We start from the raw sequence: 12,061 nt of genomic DNA on the forward strand, positions 1-12,061 counted from the left end.
ATGGTTTTACCGTGAGCTCCCAAAGTCCGCGACCTACTGATCTTTGGTTAATTTCCAACCCCGACAAGATATCCGATTTTAAGCATACAATGGCATTTGCGAACGTTAGCGTTGGCACCATTACTCCTTTCTAGGTTCCACGCATCACCTCATACTTATAATTGTGGCTCCACAGTGCTCTATGTTTCATTATTGCTGTATTCCGCTTCCCCTTTTAGTAGCGGAGCTGTTTAAGCTCTTGGTTTGGCCGCGTAGTGCGAACAAAAAACTGCGTCTGGCGATGACGTCACCGCGCGCTGCCTAGCAACCACCTCGCGGAGCGGCGTGTGCTTCGCCTCTTCTCCGTGCCGTGCACATGCGCACGGCGCGCACTCCTCTCCGTGCCGTGCGCACGGCGCGCACTCCTCTCCGTGCCGTGCGCACGGCGCGCACTATGCTCGGGCATAGCCTCCTATATTTTTCAAAAAATATAGGAGGCTATGGCTCACTCTTTGATGCTCGCGTCCGGCAATAGAAAAAAAAAAAAAAACTAATTGGCGTATGCTGTATGTGCGAGTGAAAGCGCGCGAGGGCGAGGGACGCGCGTTTTCAAGGGGAGCACGAAGAGGAGCGAGCGCACGCCGGAGAGCAAACGCGACTTCGCAGTGGAAGGGGAGCGGTGGGCGAGGAGGGCATCGAGGCACCCTAGACTGTGCGTGCGCGTGCCCGCAATCCCACTGCGGCGCATGCGCGCAGCCCTGCCGGTCTCTGCTGCCTGTGCCGCCGACTCTCTCTGAGCTCTCGCCCGTCTCTACCCTAACGGTGTCGACAACGGCGTTTAGCCGTTCCGTCACGTAGCCAGCGTTTTGACAGCGGTTGTGTGCGCTCACACAAACAACGCGCACAACTTTGCCCGCGTTCGCACCGAACGCGCGCGGCGTTGGTGACGTGTTTATGAAGAACGTGCCAACCTTTGCCGTACACCCTATGGCTGTGTACCGTAGTGACCATAAGGCCATGGCCCCTGTGGTCACTAAATAAATGAAAACCACCGGATAATATATATTCCTCATTCTTTAATAGTTCAAATAACCAATTATACCATCACATCTTAATGGTCATAATTGGAAATACATAATTCCCACCATAGTACAGCTTCGCTGGTCTTCCATCTCCACCCCAGTGGAAGGGCTGACAGATTTTTAAATTATCCTGGTGGGTGCTTGAGTCTTTCCTTCGTTTATGTATACGCCGAGGTACTTATATTGCTTGACTGAGGGTGTGACTTGTTGAATTAACACCACGTAATTACTCGTCCCTTCATTAAAGATCATAATTCCTGATTTCTCTGTGCTAAACTTTAGGCCTAGATTTATCGCTGCGCTGCCACAGATATTTGCAAGTGTCTGTAAATATCTTGGATTGTCCGCTAGTAGCATTATGCCGTCCGCATACATAAGTCCGGGGACCCTAATTCGGTGTTTTCCAGTCATCTTTCTATGCCCTTAACATAAAGCGTGAACAACAATGGAGACAGAGGACATCCTTGCTTCAATCCTTGGTGAATTCCCACCATTTCATTACCTTTCGGCCTTCCCATACAACTTGTACTCGGTTGTCTCTATATATCTCCCTCAGTAGCTCCACGAAATCGTCCTCTGTGCCTTCGTGCTTAAGAATATCCCATAATAATTCCCTGTCTATGTCGTCATAGGCTCCTTTAATACCTAGAAATGCTATCGCTTTTTGGGACGCCTTTGTCTCTTTTGCAAATGTTATGCACCCAACATTCACTTGCGCATTTAATTTTCTCTTGCACGAGCTCACTCGCCGCCCTTTTCTTTTCTCAGTATTTGTTCCATCTAAGGAGCGCCTCTTCTTCGTGTAATTACAACTTTTTGGCTTCTCAATGATCCCTAGACGCCTGCTTACGCTCTTCGATAGCTTGCTTTATTTCCATGTTCCACCACTTACGTGGTTTCTTCTTTCAAATCCAACAATTTTTTTTGCCTTGTCTGTCTCATTTCCTGCTGCATAACGTCTACCAGTTCCTTATATTCCCAGACTGCTGTTTAGAAAATGCCTTAATTTTTTTAATGTTTTTTAACACGAAAGTGTTTTATTCCGGGGTCCACCAAGACTTCAGTGACGTATTTCCGTCACGGAAATACGTCATAGAACATAATACAAAGAAAGAAACCAGAAGAAAAAGTTCCACAAACATGCAAAATTTGGAAATCGAACCCACGACCTCTCGGTCCGCGACGATAGATCGCCGAGCGTTTAACCCATTGCGCCACAAACGCAATTGCAGAGAGCTACACAGACGCGCCTTATATATCTAACACTCCTCCGTGTACCCGCGCTCTTGCTCGGGGCGGTGCCGCCGCCTACGAGCAGAAAAGAGAAGTACTGCATTATGACACTAACGCGCACCGACAGTGAACGCTTCGGTAGTCTCAGCACTACGACTATAGTGCCTAGAATATACTTACTAGTGTGCCGACCGCCGGGCGTTTCTAATGGGAGACGCTGGCACCGCCGGTGATGCCTTCCGCCGGAGGCCACCAGACGGCGACACTGTTTGGGACCGTGCTAACCGAGCGGCGCATCGCGCGTCGCTTGCGCTTCGGATGCACTTTGGATGCGCGTTCGTAAGCGCAGTCGGTTGCGGCGCGTTGTAGCTTTCGAGCAAGTAGCATGTGGTGCCTCCGCATGTCATTGAAGACACGTTTCACTTTCGTGTTCTATACCGATTCCTATATAAGAGGGATCAACCACATTTTTTTTGCGATCTCTGTTATTTGCTCTTAATTCATGTTAGGAATTCTGATGCTATTGGTTCGTGTTTCGCGTTAGTATATCTCCCAAACTTAAATGTTAAACGTCTATGATCGCAACCCAGGCTATTTATTTCCATTTTCGCCTATTATCATTTGGTCAAGTTGTTCGTAATAGTAGACTATTTCTGAGACTAAGGCGTAGTCGATACCTGACTGCCTGTTTCCGCATTGCCACGTTACCTGTCCATGACACTTATTCTCCCTGTCAACTACTATAAGGTTCCTTCATCACAAAGATCCAACACTAGAGAACCGTTGTAATCAGTATATCTGTCTAAATCGTCCATGTGCGCGTTCATATCTCCCACTAACATCACCCGGCCCGATTTCTCGAACTCATTAATATCGCTTTTAATGCAATCAACCAATTCCTTATTTTTTTCTCTGCTATCACTACCTCTCCATAGGTAAGCTACTCCCAGCCACGACTTTTTGCCTTGCCATGTGCCGCTAATCCATAAATTCTCCTTACATGTCTCTTTTACCCTCTGCCACTTCAGACCTCGCCTAATTAGTATGCCTACGCCTCCGCCTTTCATTGGCCGGGTCATTCTGCTGCACCATTCCCATACAGAAGCTTCGCCTTTAAGAGTAGAACGCGATAGCGTTATTGGGACCCGTTCGCATCGCATCGTTCGCATACGGCAAGTAGGCTTCATTCACTGCAACACAACGTGGGAAAGCCAGCTTACAAAGACCAAGCTTACACCGATACCCTTTAAGTCGGCTTCACATTTAAACAGAAATGCATTGCAGGAAAGACGTTTTTCAGGGGCAATATAAGTGGTCTTATAAGATGTAAAGGCCCTAGCACCTTTTTTTATTATTTTATTCATTGTTTGCTATTGCCCCGACGCGTGCAGGTCTGGTAAAAATGCTGGAAAAGGGGTTTGTGTTTGAGTTTCCTCGTACCAGAATTAGGTTTTCCCGTACATTCAAATTACAATCCGACGCCGATTGGTAAACAATCCGATGGCGAATCAGACACCGAATGGTAAAGTCATACTGTACTATTTTTTTTTCACTGTCAGAAATTCAATTATTGTTCACCAAAACCTTGCACCATGTGGAGGGCCTGCGCGGTTGATGTGGTTGGATGATTTTCTCCGCCACCCGCGATCACACACCGGTTGCCGACGCCGGATTTTCTGCGACACGGGGCCCTAAACGCTATCGCGTTAAAATTGTCAATAACAGGCGGCTGCTCCAAATCTCGTATATGCGTTTCGGTCAAGGCGTACACGCTAATCGCTTCGTCGCTCACGTCAGCTTCGTCAGCTGCGTTTGAATTTCCAGCCATTTTTCCTGTTAGTCGCGTTCACGCAACGTTGCTAGTCGGTCACCTGGCTGTGAAAGGTGGCTGATGTTGACCAACTTGGCAAGATGCGTGTCGGGTCCAATTGACAGCCAATTGAAACAGAATGTTTTTTTTTTCACAGCGAAGCTGTTATAGGCTAGGTTCCATTAGATCGCGTTCGGTAACGGAAGTAGATAGACCGGAAGTAGATCAATAATTTCGGCTCCATGTGCGTGGCGGTTTCCCACCAGCTGCGCCTTAGCACAGGTGTTAAAACGGATGATGGATGGCCCATTGTTATACCCCTCGCCACCGCCGATGCCTCTTTCACAAGTGTCGCGATGCTCGGCGGCGGCACGTCCCACCAATCGCTGTGCCCCTTTGTGTCGTGACGTAGAGATCGCTCTAGCGCTGTTTATTAGCAGCGAGTCCCTTTGGACTCGCTATGGGACGGACGATCGTTTAACCACATCTTCCAGGATTTTGACGATGCCGTGCAGTCTGCTGCGGCTATGAACGCTGTGGCTGATACGCTAGTCTATGACGATGGGGTGGACTTGGCGTAGCAAAAGCACTACTTGGCCATCGCGCCGGGCGAGAACAAGACGCCGGTGTCCTTGCTCTTTGACGAACATGGCGAAGACGCTCAATATAGTCAATAATGATAATATATAAGTTCACTATAGCAATATTCACTATAGCAGACGAACCATAGTAACAGCTTCGCTGGCTTACATCTTCGCAGTATATAGTGGAAGGGCTCTGAATTTTTTCCATCTGCGTTGTGGCCTCCTAAGATTAAAAATTATGGGGTTTTACGTGCCAAAACCACGATCTGATTATGCGGCACTCCATAGACTCCGGAATAATTTTGCCCACCTGGCGTTCTTTAACGTGCACCTAAATCTAAGTACACGGGTGTTTTCGCAGTTCTCCCCCATCGAAATGCGATGCCGTAGGGCCCATTGCATAGTCCGTATCGACGTGGGGCACTGCTACGATTGCGACTGGCCCGACCAAAGTTCACGTGATATAAAGCCGAAATCGCGTTGATTGATCCGATGCCTGTCTCAACCAATTAATGATGATGATGGCATGGTGATTTTTCCTCCGTTCGCAATCATGCTGCACCTGGATGCTAATTGACAGCCCGCTACTACAGGCGCATGAGACTGTGGATGAAACAAACAAAAACAAAAAAGCAAAAGTGGCCATATAACCATTTATTAATAACTTTGGGCAAATACACAATAATATGCAATACTTAGATAATAAACCGGAAATCTGGCTACATATATGTTCTTAGCTGGTATAGTACACAATAACATAATTATTAGCAAATTCGGCAAACTAATGTTTTCAGTACGTATTAAACATGATTCCACTTTGATTTGATAAAAACTGCTCTTAACTCTAATTTATAGTTATTTAAGTGTACATTAAGCACAATTAATATCATATGTACACGCTTGTACCAACCTGGAGCCATCATTTAACTTTTTTTTTTCTTATACATTTTTGTTCGTTGGCTTGCACGGATCTGTCAGTCTACAAATCTCGAGATATGCTCCATGAGCCACTCTTCTGTGATAGCTGCCTTATTTATTGTAATGTCCTTAAGTAGAGTCGCATTACTGCTCCCAGGCGTACTTCAGTGTTCGCCGAAATGTCATTCAGCGCGCTCTGGCATTAGGACGCTTTGCTTTAGTTCAATGCATAATTGGCTAATTCGTTGCGCTGATGCGCCGACTACAGTGGCCATCTGCGCATGCGCCGTTGTGGTTCCTGGCATCTTGGAGCAACGCAAATCGCTGCAACGTTTCGTACATCACGGTACTCTAAATACAGCGCATGTATGTTAAAATAACTTTGCAAAACGAATTCCCGCCGCCTCCCTCTCCTGTGACGTCAGTGCGGTACGTACAAACAAATGTCCTGTTGATTGCAGCGTCTTTACAATAATGGTATGAAAATGTATGTTACCGGATCCGTCACCCTCAGACGGTGGCGCTGACTTTGTTTCCCCTTTCATTCCCCGATGAGCTTTGACACAAAAATGTGCGACACAGGCTCGTAACAACAGGAAAGCCTTCGTTCGCGAGAAACATGCAGTTCTTGTACGATATCTACTCGCAATTAAGGACGGTCTCCACCTCTAATAACGCCGCCCTCGAAGTGCCCTAATGTTATTCCATATGCGCACTCTTGCCGCACATCTTTCAGTATCGCATTTGCTGCTTGGGTTGGTTGGTTTATCATATGCGTTATGGCGCAACCCATCACGGAGGGTAGGCCATGAATCGGGCGGTTGTAGAAAATATACGAAATAATTTTCTAAAATAAAGAGAAGCTAACAACTGTGGTGTTGTCCGATCCAGACTCTTCTTCCTCTAAATATTATTAACAGCAGTATTGTAGCATTTGTGAAATTGCTATTTTTATCTCCCCGTCAGTTAAACGGAACCACCGTGGCGATTTGTTCGAGTGTGAACACCGAGTCCAAGTCACCGCGTTGCAAGATGGGGGCACGCTAATTTCGCAACTATAAGATTTCCGGAACAAGAAAAATTAGTACTGTCGTTGCTCCATCTGCTGGCAACCGCCGCCGAGAGGGGCACAACGCCTGTTTTAGGAAGGATAGGTATAGAAACCAAAGTTGAAGATAAGAGAAGAGAACTAAAGAGGAAAGAAAAAACATGCTGACATGCTACAAAGACTAACGTAAAGCAACGACAAAGAATAGTGCCAGTAGGAACAAAATGACAAATCTCATTCAGCGAACTCGTCGCTGGTGCCTTTGTATAGCTATTATCCTGTATATGTACTAAAACCTCAAAGGCTACCGATGGCTTCAAGTCAGGAATACTGGGCCATAAGCGAGTTTAGAGGTGGTGTCAAACACCTGCGACTGGCACAGACGCGAGCAGCGAATGCACGGAAGCGTGCTTGCCCGCCTCGTTTTTCGTGGCAGCGATTTCGTCTCGGAAGGAAAGGCCAACAATCAGCGACACGACCACGTCAGGGACAGAGGCGGCTGAAATACTTCGCCCGTCTTTGAAATGTCTGCTCCACGCGCGGTTGCGTTAGCAGAACTTCTCGTTTTTTGAAGCGATTAAAAAAAAAATGTCGCATAAACGAAACTTACGTTTAACACGATACATCTTATGTTCATTTTAAGTTTCGTCCAAGAACCGTATAGTTTCTACATTAAACTTTCACTCACTGCTTAGCGGGCGACCGTCGTCATAGGCTTTTCCGAAACCATAATAGTAATGCTCAAATGACCACATCGGCGCATGGCTGTACGAACTTCAGTGAGCCGATATTTCTCCCTATAGCGTGCCTACGTATACAGCCGGACGATCACGATAACTCCACCATTGTAGGCTTCATACTGATTTCCCCCGAAAACGTATTGCAAAAGCAACAAATCCGCGTCACATATTTAAGGCACGTGTTATTGATGGGTGCAGTTTAGCAAATTATTAACGCCTACAGAATTGATAAATGCGCGGTTACAACATCAGCTGGACAGCAAGTGATGATTATATAGGTACATAGATATATATCAACACGCAAATACTTCTTTACATTGCGTTCAGTGAACAACTTCACAAAGTAAGGACAATGTTTCATGGAAATGACAGTATATGCTACAACAAAACAGCCTAAATTCACAAAGTAAACTCATAAACATTTTTAACTGGTATTTTCAGCTGCGCTGGGCTTTCTGTGGTACGCCAAAGCTTTACTGTCATACGCAGTTATTTTTTTCAACTCTGTCGTAAAACATAAAACACATTAACGACGTTTAAAAACTGCTTCACTATGCACTCGCTCTAGCACACACCATACAGCTGGGCCACGCTCGTTGCCTGTAATAGGCCTCTAATCGCCTTAGACACATTAAGGTACAGTACAGTCGCCAGTAACCCCCCCCCCCCTCCCCCCACTTCCATCCTCCTCCATCCGCCAGAAAAGTATAATATTGCAAGGTGGCCCAATTCACACCACGTGAACAGCGTTGCTATTCTGGACGCTGGGTCAATTTCGGTCTTGTTATCGAATTTCGTCATGTTTGTATGTTGAGACAAACAGGCAGGGCAGGGCGTAGCCGCCTGGTGAGCCTATCAACAGATGGCGATTTCCACAGCGTCCTGAATGGCACCACGAGGTACGAATCGTGGCGCGCGGCGTTGCAGTTCCACTAAGGCGCAGATAACGAGAATACCGGGTTGTTGCCTCTCTTCGGCCTTGGTATAGCTCGGTCGACCGTTTATCACCACTCGAAAGAATGGAACGTGCGCTGTCTGAAGCCTGACCTGTTGTCCCTAAAGTCCCTATTGACCCTTTTCGCGGAGCAGTTTGCTCTAGAGGAACGAGATGGCGCTTTCGGCGGCGCGCCATACCTAGCCTCGGCCAATGCGCACGAAATCGAAACCGTTACTGCTTCTGGCCTGCTACTGTGCGATCAGTTGTCGGAAATGCAAACAGGTATTCGCTAATGCACTGTGCCCAATTCATGCTGCAAAATGAGAAGACGTGTGTGGTAGGTCGCTGCAAAATTAGTGATTCGCATGGAATCAACCTGTGTCGCCACTGCTACATAAGAACTGCCTGTGTTGCCGACCCTTCGCGATGCACGGCTTTCCACGAGGATAAAAAAATTATAATTAATCCGCCAGCGCTGTATAGCTAACCTCCAAAGAAAGGACTTCAACTCCAGAACGTCTGAACTTAAGGGTAAGTACTGCTCGTTACAAAAAGAACTAGCGCCCCTTACTGACACAGTAAGTTTCTGGCACGTTATCTACACTCATCCACCCCTACTCGCACTCAAACTTACGCCTACCCTATCGCCAACGTATCAATAATAAGTGAATGGGTGCACACTTCAATGTGCCGAAGCATGAATGACGGCGACTACACCGACAGCACACGAATGTTCGAAGCTCAACGTTTCGTGACGGTCCACAGACTAAGCGAGGGACTAGCGATAATACGTCTTTGCTACAAGCTACCGCAAAGTACAGAACGTTTACATTCCAAGCTTTATGAGCAGCAAGAACAAACTTATCGCAGCAGAGCACATTCGCCAAGCGATTAGGCTGAAAATAAACAATGAGATAGTGGCCGCACCGAGGAACCGAGGAACTTTACTGAGTCAGAAACATGACAAGCCGCTGCTTCAAAATGTTTGCAAATAAAGAACGAAGAGCACATTGATCCCGGTTTAATTCATAAGCGGAAAGTTTGGACAGCTTGGAATAAATTTCTAGCGCCGCTTTTAGTACAAGCACCGTATACGCTGCTCGCGCCGGTTGGACAAGGCGTAATGAGCTCTGAAAGCATTTACATGTCCTCTAAAGTTGTGGCCAAAGCTTCGTGTCGTGCACACAGTCAACGTCTACTATATGCGTTGAAACAGAGGTTCTCTGCGCCGCACCGGCGTCACACGCTTGCATTGTAAACACGGAGGCAGCTGAGGCAAGCAATGGACGCGTCACCACGTGATCAAACATGGCAGCGCCCATGGGAGCGCCACGAAAAGGGTCAATATAGTAAAAGTAGCGCCATCTACTCTTTCCTCCGCCATCTCCTCTCCTAAAGCGCTTGTTTTTTTTTTCTTTACTTTTTGCTTGCGAAAGCAAGTCGACGGTTGCGCCCCTAGAAAGTCCGCGTTGAAGCTTTCTGGCCGGGCGCGCGCCGCCGCCGCCGCCGGCAGAGCGGCTGCGCAGAGGACTTTCAACATGGCTCTGAGGCGGGGAAAAAAAAAAAAAAAACAACAGAATATAAAGAAGTGAAAGCGCGCGCTATCATCGTCCAATCGGAGATACAGGAGAGAGAGAGAGAAGCGGCGTTGATCAAAGGATGGCGGTACTTTTCTTATATAGGGACTTCAGTTGTCCCCGGATCAAGCAACCCTCTGCTGACGAATAAATTAACCCATCAGCGACGAGCACATCGCGAGCCAACCAAGCTAATTCAAGAGCGATTCGGCACTCCCGCTTGTCGGCTTGGCTGCAGCGCCGCACGCGTTGCCATCAGCACAAGTCGCCACCCGTGCTGATCTTTCTTATTGGTTCTTGTGCGTAGGAAGAGGGCCAGTCTGTAAGTAACAGGTTTGTTCTTTGCTATGAGAGGCCGACGTTTTGTGCTGAGGCTTACCTCCAACAGCGGAACAATACACAACCTAAACGCGCGCCCGAGCCAAGTATACTAATACGGTGACAGCACTTTGTGCAGCGTTGTGCATCGCTCGATACATTCTCATGCTAACATTGAGTTACAAGGAGTTCTTCAATAGCCGTTTACTTTGTACGGAAACGATCGAAAACACGAGTGATCATCGGGCTTGACTTATTAGGGCTTTGCCCGTAATTTCTTATGACTGGGTAAGCGTTCCTTTCTGGACAGGAACCCCCCACCCCGAAAGAAAAAAGAAAGGAAAAGAAAGCTCTTAATGAAACAGGGTTTTTTTTTTTTTTTCGTGTAGAAATTGCCACCCGAAGCGCGTATTTACCGGCGCTAACGTTAAGGCGACTTCTCCAGGCCGTGTGCATTTGCTCATGCAACTCTGTTAGCTTGAAAAAGTTAAAGAAAAATTTGCTATACGTTCACCGATTTCCTTACGCGGTGGTGGCGACTACGTATGTACCACGCAATGAACAAGGAGGATGAGAAAACAACGGGAGAAGCGATGAGTGGTACATTCCGTGCGCCTTAAGTCCGAAAGCTGAATGTGTATACTATATAGAGCTTGGCACTTCGCCTCTTCATTCCTTTCTTCGTTCAGTGTGTTACGCAGCGCCGATTTTTACAGATGTGAATAAGGACTAACTTGTTAATTGCACATTCGTTTTTTTAGAAGTGATAGCAGCGCCATCAAGCAGTTTTCCTGTGAAAGGATACTTGCAGTCATAAAATGCATGCACAACCACCAGGCGACAGCGCAATACCAAGAAAGCTATAACGGCTGCGAAGCATATATAGCGAGAAAAAAAGCATGCTGAACACATTGAGCAGGAGGATTGGATTCCCAGCACAGTGCGCAAGTCAATTAGGCCTCACTCCGAAACCCATAGGCACTTCCCATCACTGGCGACTGTAGCCCCAGATTACTCTCCAGTAGGCCCCCGTGAAACTACGCGTTCAGAAGACTATTCTGTAGTCCTGATTGAGCAAATAGGTGCCATTGTCTCGCTGCACGCCCCTGAGCGATGAGTTGGTGCGCAGCGTCTCCAGCTGGTAGCCCATGGTGTGCAGCTTCTGGAGGATCACCTGGAATTGACCAATGGATTATGTGGAAACCGAACGTCTGGCATCGCGGAACGCCATCAGAGAGAGAACCAACCCACGTGCTAGCGAACATGGTTCATGTTTCAGTCAAGGATGCAATCAAGTCACTGCTAGATATCGCTCCAGGAGGTGCGCGCCTTTCATGCTGCAGACGAAATCTCCAATTTAACACTTTAGCTGATGAGCGCGTATTACTGTGAAGCCAAGGTGCACCACGTTGTACTAAGCCACACCGGTGTACTTGGCTGAGAGTGGCTTGGAGGGACACAATATAGCTATGCTAAATTAGTTTAGACTGCTAAATTATTCTTTCGGGATTCTGTCTTCGTTCATTCAACTGAAAACGGAATTGGTACAGAAGAAAATGAAGTCGAAAATGACGTCGGAAATTTTAAATAAGATTCTTTTTTTTTGCATTTCGACCGTTTAGTCTCACCGATAGTTATCGACACTTGTTAGCATGAATATTTTTTTTCAGAATGCTAGTGCAGCTCTTATTTATCGATAAACAATAACTACACCGAAGTAGACTGTCAAAATCTGTGACGTCATTGAGAGCTGGTACGGCAAATTTACCATGGCGTCGCCATCGGCCTTTCGTTTTTGCACCTATTTTAGTTTGACATTGGCAGGATTACTTTTA

The 12,061-nt window shown here is 47.0% G+C and overlaps 1 protein-coding gene across 1 annotated transcript in view; it reads right to left on the bottom strand.

Moving 5' to 3' along the window:
- Positions 1-5,327: 5,327 nt before the first annotated feature.
- The window catches only part of LOC119446768 (scoloptoxin SSD14), a 51,749-nt gene continuing 45,015 nt past the window's right edge, over positions 5,328-12,061 (bottom strand). The window contains exon 11 of the mRNA XM_037711307.2: positions 5,328-11,400. Within this exon, the coding sequence (XP_037567235.1) occupies positions 11,272-11,400 (129 nt within the window). The 3' untranslated portion in view covers positions 5,328-11,271. The remainder of the gene's footprint in view (positions 11,401-12,061) is intronic.

The sequence above is a fragment of the Dermacentor silvarum genome, chromosome 3, assembly GCF_013339745.2.
Source record: "Dermacentor silvarum isolate Dsil-2018 chromosome 3, BIME_Dsil_1.4, whole genome shotgun sequence".
NCBI classification, from domain to species: Eukaryota; Metazoa; Arthropoda; class Arachnida; order Ixodida; family Ixodidae; genus Dermacentor; species Dermacentor silvarum.